Source organism: Heliangelus exortis, chromosome 1 (assembly GCF_036169615.1).
Source record: "Heliangelus exortis chromosome 1, bHelExo1.hap1, whole genome shotgun sequence".
NCBI lineage: Eukaryota > Metazoa > Chordata > Aves > Apodiformes > Trochilidae > Heliangelus > Heliangelus exortis.
In genome coordinates, this window is record NC_092422.1 from 51,840,754 (window position 1) to 51,867,018 (window position 26,265).

At 39.3% G+C, this 26,265-nt stretch overlaps 1 protein-coding gene across 4 annotated transcripts in view; it reads left to right on the forward strand.

Annotated features, from left to right (window-relative positions):
- CLYBL (citramalyl-CoA lyase) overlaps nt 1–26,265 on the forward strand; it is a 172,285-nt gene that overhangs the window by 75,974 nt on the left and 70,046 nt on the right. For all 4 annotated transcript variants that reach the window (XM_071742484.1, XM_071742487.1, XM_071742491.1 and 1 more), the window contains one exon: nt 16,649–16,838. In XM_071742484.1, coding sequence (XP_071598585.1) covers nt 16,649–16,838 — 190 coding nt within the window. The remainder of the gene's footprint in view (nt 1–16,648; nt 16,839–26,265) is intronic.

The window sequence follows — 26,265 nt, forward strand, 5'->3', positions numbered from 1 at the left end:
CACATGAGCCGTCTTAACCAAACTCCTCTATCTTCCCCGCATCCAAAGACACTCTAACACTCCTTGTCCTAGATTAAACATTGGTTTCCAAGCAATGGAAAAGTGTGAAGCAATAAAAGTGTATTTTGAATCAAGAGGTAGACTCTAGTTGAGTAACAGAGTAATCAACAAACATACTGCAGCTGCCTGAAGCCTTGTTTGTCTCTCCAGGCTCTTGTATCTTTAGTTCTCTGTAATTAATCCATCCTCGTGTAGAATCTGTCTTCTATTTGCTTTCTTCATAATAGGAAGCATTTTTGCAGAGGCTAAAAAGTGATAAAACAGAATATTTTAAGACTAGCGTTTCTAAAATCACATAAAACTTCCCTACTGGCTGTTTATTAATACAAGATCCTGAGGCACGAATAAATGCACCTGCTAATATTTATGTCATTTTTGTGGATCAAAATCTAGCAAAATCCTTGAAATACTCGAGCTATCAGTCATGACTGCTACCATGGTGGAAAAAAATTTACACTGTATCTGCTTAGGGCAGGAACAGAAGCAACATATCACTAAAAGACCCAAAAATGTAATTGTATTTGCTGAAAGGAGAAACAAGGTTTCAGGTCAGATTGCACCAGGATTTTTTTTTTTTTTGGTTTGGTTTGGGTTTGTTTTTTTGTTGTTGTTGCTTTTTTTTTTGTTTGTTGTTTTTTGTTTGGTTGGGTTTTTTTGTTTTGTTGGGGTTTTTTTTTGTTTGTTTGTTTGTTTTTTGTTTTTGTGGTTTTACTTTTTTTGTTGGTTGTTTGTTGCTGGTTTTTTTTCTTTGAGTGTCCTGAATGCTGGGTCTTACCTTACAGAGCATCATGAACATCCAGCAGTGGAACAACATTTCCCCTGAAGAAGCAGTTGTGATAAATAGTGAAAGAAATTGTTTATATACAGTTGTAGCACCAGCAGTGGCAGTAGTTACCTTTCAGCTATTCCAAAACTATACAAAACAGAGTAAGAACATATCCATTCTGGTTCAGGTATCTAAGATGGTCATGGAAGTCCCCCCAGGGACATCCCTCTCTTCAGTGTTTCCACAGGGCACCTAAGCCTGTTTTGCAAAGGGCTCAGCTGTGGGTTTTGTGTCTGAGACTGGGCACAGGAACCACGCAGCCTTGGGAGCAGTGTGGAGAACAGCTCATAGAATCATTTAGGCTGGAAAAGACCCTTAAGTTCATCATAGCAAGGAAATGCCCGCTCTTATCCTGCTGCTGCTCAAAAAGGAAGAGAGAAATGAGTTATTTCCCTCCCTTATGCAGTGCAGTTTAGTGCCCCTGGCTACCGCTGTAAATGGCTATTTTAGCCAAAAAGTTGTCATTCTTCCCACCTATATACATACAGTGGTAGAATATAGATAAAGCAGCCCCTAAATTCCCTCCTTGCCCTCCAAAATAATCTGGGCAAGGGCAAGGAAAGGAGGATACAAGATTCTTCTCTTACTGTTTTGTTTTGGTTTTTGGGTTTTTTTCCTTTTCCTAAAACTGTTGAGATCCAAGAGATTAAATGGAAGGAGGAGTGTCACTTGTGTGAAATAAAACATTGCTTGCTTTGTTCTGGCAGAGATTTACCCAAGATAGGAAGCAGTAACACTGAAAGCAGAGCTGCTTTGGCTCACTGAGACTTGCCTTCAGTCTTTAGCTGCCCTAAATCTGCAGGGACAACACCTGTACTTGCAGGGTATGCAAGATGCCTACAGTGTGTGGATGCAAAGCATATGGTACAAAGACCACAGGCATTGCAAGGCACTGCCACTGATAACTACCAGTGGAACAACCTTCAGTTCCATGCACAAGGGGTTCTGGGAAGACTTCATATTTCATTGAAGAATTCCCACTCTAATATAATTGCTGGACATACAGGAAAAGGCGAATTTTTCCAGCAAGGTATGAAGAATATTTAAGACTCAAAGCTGTGGAAAAAAGTGTTTTATTATTTCTTGGATTTGTGGGAGAGAATTTTTTTTGCTGAGAATTTTTTTTTCCATCATTCCATGCTATTGTTGTAATATGCCACGTTGGGTCTTTTTATACACATGGATGTGTATGTACATGCACAGTTATATGTGCATAAATAAGTAATTAATAATAATTAAGTAATTAATAAGTAAATAAATTAAGTAATTAATAAGTAAATAAATAAGTAATTAATAATAATAAATAAGTAATTAATACGTGTAGATATACATTCAGGTGCGTGCAAATAGAAACATAAGCATGGACACATATAAATAAATGTTCACTTCTGACTATCGTGGCTGCAAGCCAGAAACACACCTTCCCTTCAAGAGTGGGGATATTGTGTTGTCTGTCAAATGTATCACATGTTGTTCTTACTTGCACCCCGAGCTACTGGGGGTATTATTTTGCATTTTCTCCTTTAAACTCAAATGACTCAAAAATAGAGGAAAGACTTCGTGTGCTGGATGTGTTCTGGAAAAGAGAGTGGATATGCCACAGTCTTTTCCCAGTGTGTCTGATGCTACACTCTAGCACCATCTTGCCATTACTGACACCAGCTCAACTAAACTGTTATTCTGGAAGATAAAAATTGAAACATCCATTACATTCTTCCTATCAGCAAGGGAACAGATGATGACAAACAAGGGGCAATGTGAAACTAACACTGATGTTTCAAACCACCCAAAGTCCGTAAATAAAATCTCAACTTTGACAGGTACTTTGTTTCTTAATATTAGTGCAGATTACTGACATGTTATGCAGAATTAAAGTGTATCTCAATTATATTGTGTCACCTTTGTACTATGGTATGTCTAAAATGATACCTGAACAAAAAAAGTAGGCAGATGCAGTAATAGAATATTTTTCTCATTATCCAGAACAGGATTAAAGACATGTCATCTAATTATCTCATTTCCTTAAGTCTGAACCTGTGTTCATGACATAAAGAAGACTTTTAAAGGAAAACTCAGGGGAGTTTAAAAAACTCAGGGAGTTTATTTCCACAAGGTATGAGCGAGTTCAAGCATTCTGTATGTTGTTCAGCTTTTGTACAGATGTGAAGTGCTATAACATTTACTTGGAGATACACAGCTGCTCATTTAAATATCATAGAAATTTTTATATGGAAGTAGACCTAATCCTATTTCTCCTCATAGATTTTATTTTCATGTAATCCAGGAATTTTTCTTATCTATCATATATAATCATTATGAAATAAAAGACATTTTCCTTAGTTGTGCAGGTTGCAAGAGAGGCAGCGTGGTTTTATTCTTCACTTATTTTTATATAAACCTTTAGCAGCCTGTGTCCAGAATTCAGAGAAAAAAATTCCTCACTCTTAAACTAGGACATTCTGGAAAAATTTCTTATTTGTGGTCCTCCCAAGGAAGCTGTGTGCTTGCTGACCCTTTCTCCTGCCTTTCTCTGTTCACTTCCCTCTCAGCCATGTTCAAATCACCCCTGTCCACTAGGCAGCCATCAGGGCCAGGACTGGTATCTAAAATTTGATTTTGAGAGAGGAGGATCAAAGATGTTGATGTGTGTTGAGGTGCAGTGAGGTAGGAAATCCACATTTAATGAAACGGAGGTGTTTGAGGGAAAAGGGGCATCCTGTGAAACAAGGCCATCAGGGAACTTTGACTCTTGAGATTTACCTAAGTTTCAGTTGGCTTTTTTGTGTGTTTACCAGCCACGGTAAATATATGCTGTAGCAACTGAAACCACACAAGTAATCTCACCTGGGAAATACAGATAAGAAACTCCCACAGAGCGTGTAATAAGAGCTCTTGCACTTGCACTTTCGCAGAGCAAGGAGAGCAAGGCCTGTCAGGTGCTCTCTGGGCCACAAGAGGGGCTGCTAGCTGATGATTTGGCTTGTTTTGTGAGAATAAAATCGTATTGTTTTGCAGAGAAGTTGATTTTCACACTGTCTGTCTTTCCACTTATGATAATAATGATTTTTAAAACTCCAGTCTGTGTAAGGTGCCCAAGTCAGTGACTGACTTAGCATCAAATGGGATGGGACTTACTACCTGGGGTATCTGCAATAGGGAGGTAGGAGTCATGATATTATGACCAGTTTCTGAATCTCCCAGGATGTGGCAAAGCCAATCTGAAGAGTTCTGTGAAAATGTTTAGAGATAATTAAATGATAAAAGTAGCTTGGAAATGGGTTTTTCTATAGCAGGCTTCTGCATTTAGTATTAAAATATGTCCCTTGGCCAACATTTTTCCTCTATCACTCAGTCGTGTTATCTGCCCTGCTAGGTTGAGCATCATTATGGTCTTTGAACTTGCCTACACAGCAAAGTTCATCCTTGGTAAGAGAGGCTGTGCTGATATTACCAATGTGTCCCTCTGAATTAGTTCCCCACTGGGGACAACCCTGGATGAGGTTCATCTCCTCCAAGTGGAGTGGTCACTTCCTCAAGGTGCTTAATGAACCACCTGGGTCAGGAGGAGGGTAATGGATGAGTCCCCCATTGGGGGGTGCACCCAGGACTTTGATCACACACCCCAAATGTGCACCCATGGGAGTAGTGGGACCCAACCCACCAGCTCAGGGTGAGGGGTTTGTCCTTTTCAGGGCAGCACAACACAAAAGTACCACTTGCTACAGGGAACTCAGTGGCTTAGAGGGGTGCTGAGCCTGAAAAGGCTGGCGGGTGCTAAAATTGCCATTTTTAGTTTACTGGGCTTAGTGAGGAGACAATATGGAAGGGCCACTGCTGGATTAGGGACTGGCATGCCTGTTTCCAGGTAATAAAGATATCCTTCAGCTGAATATGTGGAAGATCAAAATCAATTGACAGCTGTCACCTTTCTATCATTAGTTTCACAGTATCTGGTAATTCCTTTAAGCCTGGCTTAATAAAATCTCACCTGTAATTTTTTTTGCCTTTATAGAAAATTTCTGACTGTTGAGAGGAAAAGCTTGAAAACGCAAAGCTAGGAATATAAGAAACAGAAAATAATATTCTACTGGGCACTTTAAAAATGTTGCAGTTTTCAATGCATCACATTGTTCTTTTTTTTTTTTAATTTTTGGTGTTGTTACCAAATTTTAAAAATTAATAGGTAGGTGGTTTTTTCTGAGAGTTGTAGGGAATAAGGGGCAAATGCAGGATAAATACTGAAGAAAATGTAGGTGTTTCATCATTATCTGCACAAAAGTAGTAATAATACTATTTCTTGTAACAAACTGAAAAGGCAGAAGAAAAAAGAAAATTTATTATTGGATAATAAAGCTTTACCAGGTGTTTATTTACAGGAGATCAAGAAAGTTCTGTGATCTCAGTAAGGTTGTTTAATCCCACCACTGCTACTAGTTTTGTATGTTTTAACTTTGTGTAATTAAACAGGGTCATAGTTAAAGGCATGAAAATGTAGTAGTAAGAAGTTTGGGGCATTCCCTGCTGTCTTTTGAAATTAATAAAGTAAGATCTGGTTTTCAGCTGATTTAATTCTCAAAGGAAGTAGGGCTGGGCTTATTATTGTTACTGCCACAACTGTCATAGAAAGATTCCTACATTTTGCTAACATTGACTAGTGATAGCAGCACAGAAAATTCATTTGATCTTACATAATATTTTCATGGTTAATAAGATTTACATGTGGCATTTTTGTATTATTAAAACTACTGGAATTGCATTGCACTAGGCATTAGCTTCTGCGATTGAAGTTAAGGGAGATTTTTTTTTTTTTAATAGCTAATCAAGAGTTTTACTGCCTCTGGGGCATTTTAAGAAAATGTTATACTGTACTTAACGAACATTATACTACAAATAAGAGTGATATTCCCGTAATTAAAACAGTCTGGATATTGCTTAATGAATGTTTTTCTTATCTTAATGTATAGGCAGTAAGGATTCATGTAGTTGCCTTTATTAACTTGTGGAGTTAGTTAAAAAGCTGGTTAAAACAGTAAGTCCATATCACGTCAATATAAAATGCTTATGTAGGGATTTCATTGCTCTTATAAATCTGACTAGTTAAAAAATAAACACAGATGCTTGTTTGTGCCATCCTGAGCCATACTGTAGGGCAGTATTTCTGCCTGTAGACATTTCTAAAGTTAAACGCTGCCTGGAGCACCGTGGCATTTGCAAGCATTCTTCTTTCTTGTCCCTTAAGGAAATATTTTAAAATTTCCACCAGGCTGGTATTCAAAAACAGAGAGCTGTTGGTTTTCAATTAGTGTAACTTGCTGTTGAATTAATAGCATTGTACATTTGTTCTTTTCGTCTGTCATATTGCATCAGCTTTGATGTAATTACATTTTAATTTTTTAAATGTAAATGCAGTGTATTTTAGTTTTACAGTTCTGTTCTTCAGTGGTTCTGTATTTACTAATTTTTATTGCTAAATTGTTCTTCACTGCTCCGTTGTTTGGCACAGAAACCGTCCTGAAAAAGTTCAGTTTAATGCAAAATAATTCTACAAAATAATTCTTCTACATAATAAATATTCTAAAAAAGTGCTTGGCTAAGCATAAATCATATCTTTGCTCTTAATCTTAGCCTGAAAATATTACGCAGGGTTTTTTTATCCCAACTGAGATCGAGCATCTTTATATTGTTTAAAAGGGACTCACCAGCTGGATTGCGCCTGCATGCATCTAAGGCTCAATTTTGCACAAGTCTCTGTGCCAAAACCTGAAAATAGCAGGTTGGCCCACATATAGCCTGATAACACATGGAAATGGAACCGTTTCATAATCCAAAATTAATCCCCAGTCCTGCAGGCACTTAAGCACATGGCTAATTTTAAGTGTTTGAGTAGTCCTTTTGATTTCTCCGAGCACACGCTCGATTGGGTTTACAGGAGCAATCTCAAAGTGCAGAGAGGACTGCAATGTTGTTTTGTTTTTCCTAAGTAGTAAAAATGTCTGTGCTTTTATATAGGAGCATAATTTACATACATTTCTATGTACAGGAACCATCAAGCTTTTTGTACTTTGGCTAACTGTACACTGCTGTAAATTGCAAAATTATAAAATACAGCTTCTTTACTGAAAAAAATCTCAGAAATATGAAGTGAGCCTCTGTTTGTAAAGTACCCCCCACAATATCACAACCAAAATTACAAAGAAGATGATTCATGGTAAAAAAAAAATCAGAAATTCTGAAAGACCCAAGGTGAATGAAAGATTTCTTCTTTCTTAAGACATCTGCAGCACCAGCATATTGACACTCAATTAATTTCCCTCTGCTAAATATTCCCAGAAACATCTCTAGTGTAATTTTATTTTAACTCAGATGTAAATCAGAACTATTTTAAGGACTGTACTGTTTCCCTTTTCATTCATGCTGTGCAGATACAGACATGTAACCTGCATAGGCTCTGTTAAACATAGTGGCTCTGTGTTACAGCAAGGTCATTTAACAGGCAGGAATGGCACTTCTGTTGATTCTGATTTTATCAAATGCCTGTTTCTTATTTTACATATAACTCGTTAGCAGCCTGCTCCTAAACAGCTGGGGAGGTTTTGGCTGTTTGGGACTCAGATTGTAATCACAGTAATTAGCACTGAATTTTCAAATCCTGGTCTCGATCTTGACCTTGCAGCATTTAGGCAAGATGCACACAGCTGGACTGGTGGCAGGAGCTGCAAGAGCTCAGTGGTAGGGATGCTCCCTTTATCCTGGTGTGGGCACCAGCACAGAGGGAAGAGAGGGGAGCAAGGAAGGAAAGAGGGGAAAATCATGTTCAGTGAGAAAAGAAATTCTGTCCAAACGTTCTTATTTATTTGTGTGTCTGTGTGTGTGCACAGAGATGTGGGTGGGTGCAGAGTCAGTGTGTAGGAAAAGGTTGGGGCAGAACTGGGGCAATAAGAAGGGAAGAGCCCAACCCCGAGCTGGAAGGGAGAACTGGGAGAGACAGGAGTGGTTTTGCAGTGACATAAAGAAACTCCTGGAAATTCACCTTTTCTGCAGAGGCCAGCAGCATGGGTCTGACTTATGAAAGTGCAACTGTTACAGATGTGTGGTTGTCATATATTCACTTCCTAAGGCAGAGTTTGACATGGGATGCTGGGGGACAGCTTGCTGGTAATACATGCCCACTCCTCTGCCCAAGATGGAAAGTGCTTGTCCCCAAAAGCATTGCTTTTTCCTTTGTGTTGCACATCCCTGAGCACACATGGTGCATACTGGCTTGTACACAACAGTGATAAACCAAAACAAATCATTTATCAATGTCATACATCCAGGGCAACCTCTTCTTACTTCTCAATGAACATCCTAAAGGGTAATTTTATGTGTAATCCTTTATAAGTTTCTTGATAGAGTATTGAATCTTTACCTCTATCATGAGATGGTTTTGTTATTTGAAATGTGTTGTCGTTTTCTGTTGCAACTGCTAATTCCAATTCTGTAAAAAATATGTAATGCAAGAGCTTCTGTTAGGGAAAATATCTAAACAAAATTTTACCAAAGCTTCTTACATCATTGTAGAGTTTAAAAATGCAACAAAGAAACAATGTTAGTAAAGTACATGAAAGTGCTTAAAATTTACTTATAGAAATTCAAACTTCAAAGCTGTTTAGTCTTTATGTATCTTTATATTTAGGAAAACAGGGGAATGACTTCTTATCTTAACTACACCCTCATAAAGTTAATGTGGCAAAGTGACCAGCTCACAGAGAGCTTTTCCATTGCCTTGCAGTGGTTTGGGTTTGATTAAACAGCAGAAAGCATCTCAAGGAGCCAGAAACTTCACTAATTGTAGAAGCAAAGCAAGGTGCCACTCAGCTTGGGAATGCTTTATGGGCATGCAGAGTTACACAGTTACCCAAACCAAGAGGAAGGGAGCAAACCTCAACTGTATGTCATGTATGTTAAAGCTCCCCAAGCCAGGACACCAATTAACCCTGGATGATAGCAAACACCCAAACACAGGCTGCCTGAGAGAAGCAGCCTGTTGCCATTAGTGAGAAGCAGCAGCCCTTGTCACCCTGAGCTACTATTTAAATCTCTTTAAAAATTTCCTTATTAAATTGAAGAATGGCAGCATTTTCCTTTTCCTTAAAATCAGACTGGTTTTGCTGCCATGAAAATGGAAGAGGCCAGTAATACGGGAAGCCAGTGGTCCTTGCTTTTTCTTATCCCTACTCTTTAATATGGCCATTTTGGATTGAGAAGAAAAAACAACAACCTGATCTTCAGTCAAAGCAGTTCAAGGCATGGTAGAGCTCAGGGTGAACCAAAAGAACAGGGTCAAATGTAGTTGAATGAACATGATGGGTAAATAAAAGGGTTTTTTTTGTTGCTGTTTGTTTTTTTGGTTTTTTTTTTTTTACATTTAGTACTTGAGGGAGGACAAAGTTTGTGTAACTATTTAACCTGTGTTAGCCTTTTATAATTTTATGGCTTACAGGTCCGTGATTTTAAGCCTTCGTCATTACATTCCTGATTTGTGTTCGATCTTTTCCTCAGAAAGGCTCTAGTATCCAGTTACATGACTTATATTGATTTACTGGGGATAGAGAAAATTAAAAATAGCAGCTAAAGATACATATTTTTCCTAAAATTACTTGCCAGCAACTTTGGATTTGGTATTCATTTTTCATGTAACCCCAAACTTCTTTCTTCCACTCACTTCTGTGCATTGATTTTTTTTTTTTTTTTTTTTTTTTTCTACCAGCAGGGCTCTCCTTCCCCACTTGGTCCCCCTCTCTATTTTTTTGCTATTATGCAATGTGTCCTGGTCAGTTGGAGCAAACACTTGCTAAAGGTCACTCGGAAGCCCCCTTTTCATTTCTCCCCGCTACAGTTTTTCCAGCAGGCAACGGCTCTCAGGAGTGACCCCCTCCAATCTCTCCCTTTTGATATCCAAAGCTGGTTGTTACGGGGGTTAAATTTCTTCTTTTGCTGAGTTTTTGTGAGTGCTGCTTCAGCCCAACACTCAGTCTCCACGGCTGGGTGCAGTGCAGACTGCCCGTCCCCCTAAGGATGCTGTGAAAGAGTTAGGGTTTATTCTTTCCCCTTCTTCAAACTTGAGGGACCGGGGCTGATTTTATACCTGTGTGACTCCCATCAGCTTCAGGGGAATCAATCTCCATGTTGCATCAGTGCAAGATTTTATCAGCCTCATGGGGGAAAGTTGAAAATCAGACAAAGCCTCTGCCAGGGAGCTTTCCTGGGAAGAAAAGCTGCTTGTCAGGAGATCTCGGACTGCAAGAGCTGGTGGCTTCTGCCTGCCCTGGCAAGGGGTGAGGTTTGGGGGGGGTTTCTTAGTTTTTGGAGGGTCAGGGAAATGATCGTAGTGGCTCTGGAACGAAGAAAGAAATCAAAATGTAAAGCTCAGAGTCTGATATGTTGATAACCTACCCCCAGTTTTAATTTTAGCAAAATTTGGTTGAGGTTAGTGTTAGTTGTAAGGTAAAGTACCTTCCCGAAGGTCTGACTTTATTCAAAAGTAAATATTGTAACTCTTCTCTTTTAACCACCTAAGTCTTTTTTTTTTTCTTTTTCTTTTTCTTTTTCTTTTTCTTTTTCTTTTTCTTTTTCTTTTTCTTTTTCTTTTTCTTTTTCTTTTTCTTTTTCTTTTTCTTTTTCTTTTTCTTTTTCTTTTTCTTTTTCTTTTTCTTTTTCTTTTTCTTTTTCTTTTTCTTTTTCTTTTTCTTTTTCTTTTTCTCTTTCTTTTTTTTCCTTTTCTTTTTCTTTTTCTTTTTTTTCTTTTTCTTTTTCTTTTACTTTTTCTTTTACTTTTTCTTTCTCTTTTATTTTCTCTTTTTTTCCTTTCTCTTTCTCTTTTATTTTCTCTTTTTTTCCTTTCTCTTTCTCTTTCTCTTTCTCTTTCTCTTTCTCTTTCTCTTTCTCTTTCTCTTTCTCTTTCTCTTTCTCTTTCTCTTTCTCTTTCTCTTTCTCTTTCTCTTTCTCTATTTCTCTTTTTCCTTTTCTTTTCTTTTTCTTTCTTTTCTCTTCTTTTCCTTTACTTTTCTTTTTCTTTACTTTTCTTTTTCTTTACTTTTCTTTTTCTTTACTTTTCTTTTCCTTTTCCTTTCCTTTTCTTTTCTTTTTCTTTACTTTTCTTTTTCTCTTCTCTCTCTTTTCTTTTTTTTCTCTCTTTTTTTTTTTTTTTTTTTTTTTTTTCTTTCTTTCTTTTTCTTTTTCCTCCAAAGAAGAACTGCTTGGTTTACCTTGGATTTCTTTCCACTAGGAGAGCACTACAGTTTAGGGGACCTGTATTCTAATGGTAAAGCTTTTGTTTTCCATTCGAGGAAACGTTAGCATTTTTTCACATGTTAACTTTGGAACAATTGCTGGGAATTTCTTTTCCTTGAAAACTGCCATCCTTTTCTTTTTCCTCTCCTTTTCTCTCTTCTTGATATTTTTATTTCCCTTTTATATGGAGACTTGTAGATTTTGTCACTTCAAACGTTAGCTGTTCCTCCTCTTTTCTTTCACTTTACAATACACACTAGGAGATTTTTTTTTTTTTTTTTTTTTTTTTTTGCATATTCCACCCCTTTCTCTGTGAGATACTGTAGTTGACCAAATTTAAAACACTACAGTATTTAGCATCCCTGCAGTGCCATTTTAAGTATTTGGACCTGGAAAATGCCCCAAGCAATAACTACCTGAATTGCTTTTAATTACACAATATAGCTGCATCATTTTACTTCAGATTCTTTTTGATTGATGCTGTAAGGCAATTGTAACCATGGATGATGGGATTAAGTGCCTCTTGAAGTGACTTTAGCTTCTTGTGGGAACAAAGGGAAAGAAGAGAACACTTAGTCCCTTTTTGAGTGAACAGCCTTTTTTCACTTGCTGTATAAAGAAATACAATTAACAAACATTATCCCCAGAGGTGAATTGAAATGTACATGCAGACAATAACCGCTCTTGACTGCAATTAGACATATATGATCCGAGGTATTTTGGCCATTCATTAGTGCTAATTGTTTGAGAAACAAGCCCACAGAACAAATGATTAAAATGTTAGTGCCATAACCAGGATTATTAGCATGTGTGATAAAATGCATGCGCTGCAGCTGTACCAATAAAACTCTCCGGCGAGTCGCTTTGAGTCGACAAATACTCAGCTCGGCTGCAAGCCCTTCATATTTGCACAGGGCCTGCTGATGTTTATAACAAACAACTTATATCTTCTTTTCTTAATTAGAAAGAATTACTATGCAAATTGCAGGGCTTTGTAATTTCGTAGAAGTTTCCTTTGTCTTCAGTGGATTATTTGTGCGCGGTTCTGAGCTGCTCCCTAGTAAATCTGACCTGGGAAATCATATTTCTTCTGAGTTTGGTTCTGGTTTGTGGGTTGTTTGGTTTGGGGTTTTTTTTTTTTTTTTTTTGCACATATCAGAGAAGTTATTTGTAGCTTTTGCTGAATTAGCTGGGTTGTGTTCAGTCAGGTCTTAAGTCCTGGGTTACTTCTGTCCTTCTGCCACAGCACCGCAGCTATCCAGGGTTGTGGTTAGTATGCAATTACACCCATACAGGTCAGAAATACACATTGAGGAAATCGTCCAGCTTTTTTAGTAGTGTGAGTCAAATGTCTGAACACATTATTTGGAAACACCTTGACAAAGCTGTGCCAAAGACTCTAAAGGGAGAGATTTGACCTGTCGAGCAATGGATATTTTTCCATGTACTAGGCATTATGGTGTAGAGTCTCTCTTTTCCAGGGCTGATTTTATCTAGAAAATAAATAGAAAACAGGCTAAAGTGCTGATCCTGAAAATAACTAGTACTTTACTATGCAAGCTATATGTTGATGGCTCCGATAAGCCTGCAGAGATGTGTGAGTATGAGCAATGCTGGAATGTGAAAATGCAGTTTACAGCAGGGAAATATGTATAAGTTGGCATAGTTTCACTGGTTGCAGTTACATTGTATGGCTGCCATTGCAAAATGCTGTGTCTCTTAGTAATCAAAAAGGTTTTGTTTTCTCCTTGAAGATGAACTATTTGCTCTCGGGTGAAACAATTCTCAGGGGATCAAGAGTAACTTTAATTTGCCAGCTACTTTTACATATTTGATGAAGATTTTAGTAGAGTGTTATGTTTGCTGAAGAAATTTAGTTTCCTTTCCAAGACCCAAGAGCATTCAGCATGCTGCTAGATGCTACAAATGAAAATACATTGCTGTAAAACAATTTAATGAGCATCACCCAATAGCCTAGTCCTTGTTTTAACTTACAGTGCTTAAAGGAAGAAACATTGTCTTAGCAAATTCTCTTGGCTTATGTCCATGTGTTTAGTTTAAAACATAGTCAAGCTTATTTTGAATCATTAAAATACATGCAGTCAGGAAAAATATAAGATTTTCTTCCTCTTTACGGCATAGGGTTAACAATATAGTTGACATTTTAGTGCTGTGTGGGTTTGTTTTTTGGTTTTGTGTTTTATCCTAAAGTAGTAACTGCTGGAGATATTTTTATTCTAGCAAAATAACAGAAGTCAAGATAATCAGGGTAGTGTTTCCTGCCAGAGTAGCTAACTGCTCTTATGCATAGCACCCTGAGCCTTGCCACTGTTTTTAAAAAGGCTATAGACAAATGAGTTTCTTAATAAATCCACTTCTTCCTCGACATTTTGGTTTATTGTACAGCATAATATGTGATTATGCAGGGAAAATGCACAGTGAGAACTAAGATATTTTTTTTAAGAATGTATGTCAAAATAGTAGCATATTAAAGTATTTGTTGCTGTCATACTTAAGCACATTTATTAAAAATTTTTATTTTGCACATAGGTTTCTAAAGGTCTTTGTTCTGAAAGGAAAAGGATGTTGGTCCACTGACACATGGACCTTCTGTACATTTCTGTCCATGCCTCCAGAAAAAATATTGCTTCTTCAGCTTTCTAAAATGTTCCTTAAAACTAATAATATAACACATTGACAGTATATTTTTATAGTAATCTCTGTGCTGTGTTTTGGGCTACCAGGTTGATTAGCTGAGGAGGAGCCATCAACAGTCAGTGGGAGATAGTATTTCTAAAACGAAGCCAGTTAAGTGATGGTATTTAAATGGATTAAATCTACCCCTGTTTCAGAGTCAGGCAGTCTGCTGGAGAAGACACACTGCTCCCCCATCTAAATGAAAGTTTGTAGACCTCAGTGGTGACACCTGACTAAAGCTGGTCTGCAGGTAACATCAGTTTTACCTGCAGGATGCTACATAGCACTGTGCCTGGTATGCAGAGCAGAGCTGCCTTGGTGGGGCTTGCAGCAAGTGAGGGGGAACTCTGCTGGTGAAACAGCCTCTGGTTCCATGACAGTCCAGATGAAATCCTAGGAAACGTGTGGCAGGAGATACATCTCACCTCAGTATGCTCTGAGATTATGGTGTTAGCTATGTCTATCAGGTTTCTGGCGGGCTGGAGGGTTGGTGAGAGCCAGGCTCTAGGCTGGAGTTAACTATTAATGGGGTGAGCTCTTTGACTCCTTTGTGTCTTTGGGAACTGTAGGATTGAAGCCATCACAGAAAACAGGAGAAGCTAATCACTTTTGTCCCCTCATATATGTTTAGTGAAGGTCTGCAGACTCCTTTACTGACCTCTGTGTCACACTGAAAAAAGACTCTCCTCTTTCCATTTGAGATAAACCACTCTTCCACCTCCTCCTTGCTCTCCCAAAGTGTGGTACTGCAAGAAAATGGGATTAAGTGGATTTAACTAGCAGCCACTTGAGTTGCCACAAATTGTGTTACCATCCCCACTTCAACATGAAGCAGGAGACATGAATTGGTTTGTGGGAGAGGGACAAAGAGGCTGCTTAGGAGAGACTCAGTGGATCTCAGCTGCATATCTCCAGGTGTTGTTCAAGACCCAAGTCTTGAAGCTGTTGCAGTTAGAGATGAAGAATATTTATTAACAAGGGTAGCACTGGCACTTGTGTTAAAGTAATGTGTCATTTCTGTTTAACAGCAAAATTGCCACATTTTTTAGGCTGAATTAAGCATTACAAAGAATAGCCTGGCAGCAGATTTTTGTGGGCTGGTAAAGTGGATCCACCCAGGACATGCAGAGACACAGCAGAAGAGGTGGTGGCATAGTTGTCCTTCTCAATGTAGCTTACTGAGATAAAATTTGATAAAAACTCACTTCATATTGTTAACCCAACACTAATACTCAGTGTTTAGGGTGCCCACTATAGGGCAGGAGAGGGTTCTTCAGTCAGGTTAGCATAGAAAGGCAAATACCATCATGGTCTGTCAGCGACACACTGCGTTGGCTGTGATTTGGATTGACTAATTTCTCATTTCCAAGCATTTGAGAGGGTTAGTTGTGTTCACTGAGAAGAAAGCCCACGTGCAGGTGTAGCCATGTGTCATCCAAGTGTAGCAACTTGGGAAGCATTATTGAGAGGGGCACAGGAAAATGCATGGGTCCCTGACGTGATGCGATAATGACATGTTCGGCATGGTGCTGGAAAAGCTTTGCATTATTCAAAGTGCTGAATAATATACATGCTAATGCATAATGATGTTATATGGTAAGATTATTCTGTGGTGTAAGTGACTCGTGCTCTGAGAATGAAGGCAAATTGTATTATTTTGTCCTCATTTTTGAGGTAGCAGAATAGGCCTGGGAGGTACAGCATGAAATGGGTAGGAACAGGAGCAGGCAAGAGGTTTTTTTTTGGGGGGGGGGGGAGGCTTGAAACACCGTGGCACCCTCTGCAATTTAGTTCTCTGTGCTTGTAATTATGGAGCAAAGCAAGCTCCCTGCTGCACTCCAGGGCAGCCTCCCCCAGCAGCCCCACTGCCTTCAGGTGCAGCAACCCAGCTCACTCCTGGAGTGGATTAGCTGGTCTCTCCCTGGGAATACTGGCACAGGGTGGAAACCACCACAGACCTGACACCTGTGGGCCTTACGGATGCCACCCACACAAGCCATGTTGCACCAAAGGCTCACACCTGCACTGGGATGTGGCACACAAAACATGTATAAATTTATAAAGGCACCACAGCCAACAATCTGCTGTCAATGCTGATGGGTCGGTGAGCTCTGTCAGTGGAATTCTGTGCTGTGGATCTGAAGGCTTCTGAGAGGACATGTTGGGATAAGAGAGTTTCCACATTACATAGGGGTTCTTCTTACTGTTTTCCTTGTTTCCACCTCCACCCATTTTGCTTATTTAAAATTTGCATGCAAATACGTTTGTTGATAGAATGCTAAGGCTGCAAAATCAACTTTACAAAACTCTGTTTGTTTTAACCAGCACCCCTGTTTCACTCACAGCATGGCATCCAGCTCCTGAAGCAAATGTGGCAAATAGCAACCTCCTCCCTAAAGCAGTCCTGATCCATTCTCAGCACAGCCTCCATCCTATGGGAGAGTCCTATGACAGGAGAAAAGAAAACACCACTCTTGTGTGTTTAATATTTGCTCTAGTGCACAGAATGGGCAGGGTAATTAGGGCTGCATGGATAACCTCAGACCTGGCAGTTCTTCTGTTCTGGGTGCTTCAGTTTGCAACTTCTGTTGAACACAGGATATTTGGAGTTTGATACTGTATTTAACTGTAATAGTGATATTTCCCTGCTTTGATGTTTCCTAAGGAAGATATCTATCTAAATAACCCAAACCCAGCCACTATCTAGGAAGGAATATTTCTCTTTTAAAGTACAGTCAAGTATTCTTTACAGCATTGTTGCCAAGAGTCTAATTTCCACAATATTCTTTACAGGGTGGATTCTCCTCTGCCAGCTGGTGTTTCTAAGCTTAGCTATCGCTTTGCATCATCTCACAAGTATGTTCCCAGGCGAGCTGTACTGTATGTACCTGCAGATGATGAAAAGAAGATAAGAAAAATCCCATCACTAAATGTTGATTGTGCAGTGCTGGACTGTGAGGATGGCGTGGCTCTGAACAGGAAGGTAATTAAAAATTATCTGTGTGATATAATCAGCGCTAAAAAGAACGCGAGGCAAAACATTGCCTTTGCCTTGAGGAAGTGACAACCAGAGAGATGAAGATAAATCTTAAGATACACAAAGTAATGTGACACTGATAAGGCGTTGGGAAAATCTGCTCACCTAGAACTGAAAGAAATCTTGTGTTAATAAGATGGGAAGGGAGTTTTAAAGACATAAAGAGCTGGAGGTAAGCTCTCATCCCACAGAAGAGTGGGAGATACTGCTTTTATTGTTTCATGTTAGGGAAGAGGAGAAAATGGTCTGTGAAAGAGAAGCTGGAAAGGAAGAGTTAGTTCAGAATCACCAGATGGCTTTGTTGTTGAAAGGAAAGCATCTTCATCTTGTGAAAAAAACATTGTGGATTTGGGTTTGAGCCTTGGGGTGTTTAGAAATATTTACTTCCTGAGCTTTTAGGAAGAAATGGTGTTAGGGGTGTTTCTGAAGGAAGGAGAAATTAGAACCTGAGTGTACCAGGGTTTGGAGGACAGTTTAGATTGAAGGAGCCACAAGAAAGCAGAGATGGAGGTCAGAGTGGGAAAGAGATGTAAATGTGTCAAGAACCAGTGCCAAGTTCTTGTTGACACTGAACTGTGAGACAAGAGAGAATGATCTAGCATGCTTCCATGTTTGCTTGCAACCTGTTTTTTAAATATGTGAAAATTAAAATTTTAAAGTATGTCACAGAATCATATAATCAAATCACTTAGGTTGGAAAAGACCTTTAAAATTATCAATTCCAACCATAAACCTAAAATTGTCAAGTCCACTATCTTAAATACTCTATATGACAAACTGGTATAAATGTTTCCTAGTAACACCTCTTTCTGAGCAAGAAAATAAGTTTGCCATCACATAATTTTCATATTTCTCAGTTTCCCTATCCACGTTACAGTGCTTCCAACTACAGCAAACACTGTTTAGGGTTTGAGTATGAATGCGTTGCCCAAGAAGTGAAAACAGGCTTGAAGATTTTCCCATGTTATCTCAAAAATGTAGGTGAAATTTTATTCCTTTCTGGGTTTCAGGAGGTAATGCTTTCCAGAAGGACTCTCTTGGCTAGTGGTCTCTTTAACCTTCAGCATGTAACATACCCCTATACAGGTATGCTGGAAAGAAAAAAAGTTTGAAGTTCTGAGAAGTGAAAATAGCAATGCTGAATGTTTGTGTGTACTGATGAAGAGAGTTGGAAAATGTTTTCCAGTTGCTAAAACTCTGTGTGGAAGACCAAGATTATATCTGCTGTCACAGTGAATTAGTGTTATTTAAGTAGTATTTGCTGTAAGATGACACAAGACACAATTGTCTATTAAACTGCAGTATTTTTAGGTGCAGCTTAATTGTACCAAGCAAATCATTTATAGCAGAAGCATCTATTTGTAATAGAGGATGACAGCAAAACAAAATTTTGTGATCAAGATGGTAAAGTTGACTCTAGTAATTTCTAAAGCATGGTAAAATTCCAGCTCTGTTGAAGTGAAGGGGAGTTAAGCCACTGGGTCTAAGATTTCAAAGAAATTAGGAGGGAAATCTGTAATAGAAACTTGAGATGACAGATGGGCCCCTGACTGAGCTTAAATGCAAAAAAGAAACTGGCAGGAGGTAGAAGTGGGGACAGGCTACCAAAGAGCAACACAGAAGTGTGGTCTGGGCACAGAGGGCCAGAATGAGGAAGGTCAAAGGAATGAAAACTGGTGAGAGATGAGCAGGAGAGCAAGAATGGCTACTACAGAAAAAAATGCAGAGGAATATCAGGAAAAATGTGAACCCACTTCTCCATGAAGCCTCAGACTTTATCATCAGAGTCTTCTCTCAGGCCTCCTAGAAGCAAAACCTGGGGGGAGAGAGATAGGGGAGGATGGTGCTAAGGTCTGTTTAAATACATTGGCCCATGTGAGCAGCCAGAACACACTGGAGACACCTGAGGGAGCTGGCTACTGGTATCTTGGATCTGTTGGCTGTTATCACTGAAAGGCATGGTGTCTGGGGGAGGTTCTGGATGCCTGGAGAAAGGCAAATGTTACAGGGATGGTCAGAAAGGGTAAGAATTAAGAACTATTGGGCAATCAGCTTCAAGTTGATCTTCAGGAAAGTGTTGGTGATGGTTCTCATGGAAGGTATTTTAGCACCTAACCAAGGACAGAGCCAGAATAGACTGATCAGGGCCAAACAGTGCCTGCCAAATCTGATTGCCCTCTCTGAATAAATTACTGTCTTTGACTAGGAGAGATGAATAGATTTTGTTAACTTTAGCAAGGCTTTTGACGTGGTCACATCCTGGTCATCAGCCTAAGAAAAAATGTACTGGATGGGTACACTGTGAGGTGGATGTCTGTTGGCTGTTTTGCAGTAATTGAGTGGTCCATATGTTGTGCTAGTTTGCAGCTACCTCTGCAGGGGCCAATACTGCTGAAACAAAACTGGGATGCAGTTAATATGCTGAAGGGCACAGCTTCTCTCCCATTTATAGCAGGAGGAACAAATTGACAGAAATGGAATAAAGTCCAACAAAAGTAAAGACAGCCTCCCAGAACCAAGCTGGGATAACCCATGCACCAGTGCAGGCTGGGGGTCTGACTCCTGGAGGAAAATGTGACTCCTCTGCCAAAAATGGCCTGGGTGCTGTTTTACAATAAGCTCAACAGGGTCAGCAATGCACCCTTGCAGCAAAGGTGGCCAACCACCTACAAGGCTCTGCTGACAAGGGTGCAGCCAGGAAAGGAGTTCTTCCCCTCCACTTCGCTTCTGAGTGTCTGCTTGTGGGGTGCCTGTGCCCAGCTGTGGACCCCAGAGAGGGAGGGAGCCCAGGAAGGGTCACAAAGATGGTCATAGTGCAGGAGGAGAGGCTGAGAAGCTGGGTTTGTTCATCCTGAAGGAGATGGCTGAGCTGGGCCTTGATGAAGGGGCCTTCATGAGCTTGATGAGCTGGGCCTTTGCTGCCTGAGAGGAGCTGGATGGATGAAAAAGAGCCAGGCTCTTCTCAGTGGAGTGCAGCAACAAAGAGCAATGGCCACAGGCTGCATCAGGGGAGATGCTAACTGGTGTCTTTCCCATATAGGTGATCAAATGATGGAAGAAGTTTTCCAGGGCAATGGAATGTCTTTCCTCCATGGGGATATTCAATCCATGGCTGCATGAAGCTATAGAGCAATAGTTAGCCCTATTTTGAGGAGGCAGATGGAAGAGGTAGGACCTAGTAGCAAAGTGTAATTCAGAGTGATTGGAAGATTGAATTTCATCTTTAGGTCTGACATAGATACTCAAGGAGACTTTGAAACTTAGGTTCTGTGAATGTGAAGTTGAAGTTATTATTGCTTTTGCAGCATAATTTATTAATGTTTATAAGGTGTTTGGAGACTTTGAGTAGTTACTGTTGTGTTTTATACCACTATAAATGTTACTTACAGATTTTTTTTAAACTACTGCAGAAATGTTGGGTTTTGGAAAAATCAGGACCTGGTTGAATGTTCACAGTGCCTTGGGGCCAAGTTACCTGTCTGCAGAACGCCTTCACTTGCATCAAGTCCAAGCAGCAAATTTGAAACACATCTTAACAAGTCTATTTTAACAATATACTGTGTGATTTGTGTTAGTATTAAGTTAGATTTTGGAGAGATGCAATAATCTGGAATGTCAGTAGCTCATTTTTACTGTCTCATTTAGAGGTAAACAAAGAAGATTCAATTATTACCAATAACTGAAACTGGTAACTTTTGCAAAACTGCATCTGATTAGAGAAGCTGCTCTTGAAGCTGCAGTCATCAATTAAAAATCTTTAACTATTTTCTATACAATATTTTCTGTCATATAAATTTTGGAAGACACCCTCCCCTGAAGCTTTCCCTCACTATTGTGTTTTGCAAGGGCTCACAGGGAGCACCAGAAAAGGGAAGCCATACCCATAACCTAATCTGTGAACCATTTTGGTGCCTGCATTTCTTATCTTCAGGGCCTACAGCAATGACCATGACTTCAGGTATTGTCTGTTGACTTCTTCTTTTCAGTGTTTTTTCCTAGTTAATGTTTTGACTAAAACTGGACTAAAAACAAAACAAAACAAAACAAAACAAAACAAAAACAAAAACAAAACCAAAACAAAACAAAACAAAACAAAACAAAAAACAAAACAAAAAAAAAAAAAAAAACAAAAAAACCAAAAAAACCTTGAAGGAAGAAGTTCACAAGGAAAAAATTTCTCAGTGAATTTTCTAAGAAGAACCAGGGGAAAGAAATTATTAAAAACCCTAGTTATAGAATGCTGAATACTAAGCCTGCAAGTAAGGTGAGAGCTGATCCTGATGTGAGTAGGACGTGCAGTTTTGCAAGCTCTCTGGGACTGGACAGAGCTGTAGGAGGTCTTCAAATATTTAGAATAGGGAATATGATAGGAAGATAATCCAGTGTTGCTGATAATTTTTCCCTGGTTTAACAAAGTTAGCTTTGCTCTTGCTGAACATGTCCTACTAAACATGCTGACCTCAGATCCTGGTTGGGGCTCCATGTGCTGGTTTTGGAGGTTCAAAGGTGTTGCATGGTGTGGACTGTCAGATCCTTCTCCAGGTATCTCACTCTGTAAGACACTGGGAATTTCTGCAACAGAAATTCTGTCTTTGGCTGGGGGAAGAACTGAATACTAGTAAATGGAAATTATTCTCTCTGAGCTACTGTTCAAAGATGAAGATAGAAGCTGTTCCCCAATGGTGTACATGTAAAATTTCTCCAGTGTTGCTATAAAGAAGTTACTCAGAATGGATTGCTTGGTGATATTTTTAAGTGAACAGTTCAAATGGAAACTCTGAAAGTATAAAATCAGAAATTATACACATTTTAGTGTTGTTAAGTTGTTATTGATAGTAGAAAAATAGGAGAAATCTGGTTTAGCTCTTCACAGGAGAAAGCCTGAATATTCTTTCTTTGTAATTCTAAGAAAGAGAAAGATAAAAAGGATGGCTACATCAGCATGCTTGACCATGTCATATAAGCCAGCAGAGGCCATTGAGAGGTCTCTGTGTAGGAGCCGAGCTGTCTGAAGATACCTCAAAAGCTCTCAGCCAAGCCATCACTCCCTGGATTGCTTTTTTGGTAGAGCTGTGTTACTCACTGGGCTTCCATGCCCAGGTGAACCTATCAGGAGGAGAAGTTTCCTCCTCCTGTTGGAGAAAGGAAGATTTCCAAGTCAGTGCTTTAATTTTTCAACAACAGATATTTTCAAGGGCTGATATTTTGTAGTTTGTTTCCATGAGTCTTGTAAAGCTACCACCCTTACAAGAGGGTTTCCTAGAACAATGTGTTTTCCATCAGGATCCTGTCTTCAGTGCTGCTGTTCTTCAGAGCATCTAGGAGGTGTTAGCTGCTAGGTCAGCCTAGCAAGAGCCCATTTAGAGCTGCTGCTCTAGTATTTATGTCTCCTTCTGAGTCCTTGACAAGAGTTTCAGAGCACTGTAGCTCTCTTTAGTGTGCCATCAGGCCAGGCAGGGCATCTTCCCTTCTGCCAAAGATGACCTTGGAAAATTATCTCAAGAAACTTTTGAAGTGTCTAGGATTCAGCCTTTTCTTTCCATGGAGAATGCCAGTGTTATAACTAAGAATCAAAATAAAGCCATGTGTTCTCCCTCCTCACATTTTTTGTTTCAGAGGTGTAAAAGCAACCCTCTGGAGTGTACATACAACTGGGAAATGTTTGTGCAGTCCTCTGACATGGAGCACTCGAGAATAGGAAATTTTATTTATATATAGGATATATATATATTAACTAATATATATATTGATATATATATTATATTTATTATTTATTATATATGTCAGATATTTTATTTATATATATATAATTTATAGTTCTCCTGGAACTATATAGACCTTATAATCCAATAAAGACTATTGATATTAACTGTAAAATGATGTAGGAGTCATTACAGTTGAAGTTCCTAAGCCCTTTTTGTTGTCAATCACGTTTGCATAGCTTTGTTTTCTCTAGAAATGAAGTTAATCTCTCCTTCAGCACTTGAGCAAGAGAAGGTGGGGAAGACAAAGACTCATCTCTGTCCTTCCCTGACGTCCCTTCCTCAAGAGGGGAAACAGCAGCCCCTGAGCCTCTTCTGTTCTCCCTGCTCCCCTCAGCAGTAAGGGGAGGTTTGGTTGGGCTAAGAGGATGGACAGGGAAGGACCTATCTTGCTTGTATGCAGCAAGGCCTCTTAGGGTCACAGCATAAATTTGTCCCTACTTAACATATTGTAGCCACTCAAAAGGTCACTGCTGTGCTGTGCCATGGAAGGAGAAAAATAATCAGTTCATTCTTTTGAATCATCTGTTTTTAAAAACAGGATTAAAGCCTGACCACTTTTCAAACTGTTCCATTATGAATAACGCATGTGTAAGAGATGACTCTGGGTTCATTACAGTTAAGAGCAGATCATCCGCATACATGCTGATTTTATGGAGATTTCTCCCCATGAGAATGCCTCCTCCATCTCTAGAGTGATCTGATCCTGGGGTCAGAACAAACAGCATGCCAGCAAGAGAGCATCCTTGCCTACCATTTTTTCCCTAATCTGAGGCCTTCTGACCTTTATATTCCTTATCAGTGATGAGGAGAGCCTCTTGCATATGAAATAACACTTCAACTAAATTTGGGGGTGGAGATAAATGCATAAATTGGTCAGCATGGTATACAAAAAAAAATCCTAGGCTTTCCTTATTGAAATGCATTTCCTTATTGATCTGATTGAAGGCTTCCACAATATCAGTGAAAAATAGCTGCAGTTGGTTTCCATAAATCTCTAGCTACTTCAAATAAAATCAACAGTTTTCCTCTATTGTGTGATGATTTTTTTTTTAATAAAGCCAAGTTGGTTAGGATTTATCAATGCCTCAGCTATTCCTCTAGGCTCATAGTGAGAATGTTAGCTAGTACTTCATAGGCACAGTTGCATGAAACATTGATAACTAGGTTATTTTACCAGGTCTTTCCTTTATTTATAATAAATTAGTACTGTACCTAATTGTATTCCTCCTACAGGGAGAAGACTTGCTGATAAAGTGTGTAGAGAATGATTAAATGTACACAGGCGCATAGTAGGGTGACTTCTCTTCAAAAGATGCACAAAATTAAAATGGGAATGCTGCTTTCCCTGGTGACTTGCCATTATTAAAAGTCTCAGTAGCATGGGAAATTTCTTCTGTAGGAATTGGGGAGTCCAAAAGTCTCTCTGGTTTATTGCAGGGAAGCTGAACAGTACAGTGAAACTCTGCAAGGCCTTTTTGATCCTTGAAGAGTTCTGATGAATATACATTTTTATGAAAGTTGTAAAGTGTTTTCATTTCCTTATTAATCCCACCATGGTCCTGGAAGAACTGCCACTCCTGAGTGGTAACTCTGACAATAAAAGTTTTTGTTCCTATTGTTTTACTCTGCAAGCCAATCATTTTCCTTACATGAAGATTCGAGGATTCACAAGGATGTTCACAATATTCAGCAATTTTCTTCTTAATGAGCTCAGTAATGCCTGTGTCTCTTCAAGCAGAGCCTTTGAATTGCCAGTTATTTCTTTTCCACTGATTCAGATGTATCCAATTAAGCTCGACTTGGGCATGTGCTGATAAAACTATTACTACTGACAGAATGGTGTCTAGAAACTTAGGGGAAAATATCTTGGCTCGCTATTAACAGGGACTTCAGGCAGAAATGCATTTAAAAACCTGAGAAAATATTTTAAAACATACAGTTAATGTTTGTATGGACTTGGAATTCACAGTACTTAAAATCTTCACGTGCAGTCCAACTGTCCACAGGCACATCAGCACACCTGGGTACTAAATGCTAATTGCAGGACTAGAAGTCATTTATTACTCAGCGTTTCTGGACCAGTTTCCAGCATTTCATCTGGTTTTGTGGCAGGAAGGACCTGACTGCACAGCCAGTGAGCATCTAGCACTTAGTTTGAAGGGAGACATTAAGTTTCAAGTGTGGTACAGAAAATCAAGCCAATACAAAAACTTCAGTAATACTTACATGTGTAGCTTAGAAACAAACTGTTGGATCAAATTTGGGCAGATTTTAGTTTGTATACAGAGGAATGCATTGAGTTGGGTTGACAGAGCTCAGATAGTGCAGGTAGTGAATAAAGCATAAAGATACTGCCCAGATCATAGTCACAGAGGTTCTCAGCCCTCAAGGCCCATTTTGCCTTTTTGTTGCCCTTGAGCAAGCAAAGAAATATGTTTGTATGTCCCAGTTTATACTGCAATTAACTTTGAAACGTAGGCTTGAACCTAAGACTCCATCTGAAAACAGGGAGGCACACCAAGCATGAGGAAAACCACAGATTCCATTAAGAGGGATGTGGATCAGAAAGTGGTTGGACAAACAGGGAATACAGCACTTGGCCTCGTTGTTAAGCTCTTCTTCTAGGTGTCTGTACAGTCAGAGTGAAGGTAGTGGTCTCAGTAGACTTTTGGACTTATTTGGGTGAGATATTTAAGTTAGGGAAGGTGTAAATGCATGGTACTTTTCCCATTCCATTGATGCCATCAAAGCCAAACGCATCTCAGGAAGCTCAGGGAATCTTAGAGGCACTCAGAAGATTATGGGCAAAATCTCTGCTTTATTTTAACCAACTGTTTAAACATTACCTGTTTACCTGGGGGTCAGTAGTATTATTAGGTAGCAAAACAAGGACATGTGGCTGGACACTGGGTAAGAGATAAGGATTTTTTTATGTCAGATGGTGAAACAGCATGGGAGCTGCAGATGAGGGTGGGGATGTGCATGGTCATGGCTTTGGAACCTTGGCAGGTGTCAGCTGGAAGCATATTTGACCGTTGTACCTTTCTTTGTTTCATCTATTACTCCTCCAGAGACCAGAGGAAAGGATCCTTGTACTCAGTACCTACCTGGAAGCCTCGTTTCCACTGCATGCCCAGTTAGCAGGAGTTCACAGTATTTACAGTGCTGTAGATGCTGCAGTCCTTATTCAGATACCATTTCACAGTGAGTTAAAAATATTTGTGTCTAAATGAGTAATTCAGCATGAAGCACTTCAGGAGTTTGAGCTTCTTCCTATATACCTCTTTGTATTGAATTGAAGGCATATGGGCTGTGCTAGTTGCAGGACACACCATTCCCAAAATAAGCATAGAGCCATCTAAAACCAGCCTTTTATTTCCACCATTGACTAAGCCCCTGCTATGATGTCCCTTCAATTAAAAGTGGAGTCATTTATCTCTGTTCAACAGAAGACAAAACACATGGATTATGATTGCCTGAAGCCCTGTTTTTTACATATTCTGTGAATTACTTTCTACTATGAATTGAGAAGAAACTGTATGTTAAACACTGTTTTATGCACCAAAATAAGACACTTGCGTGGAATAGGCTGGTACCCAAAATAGTTA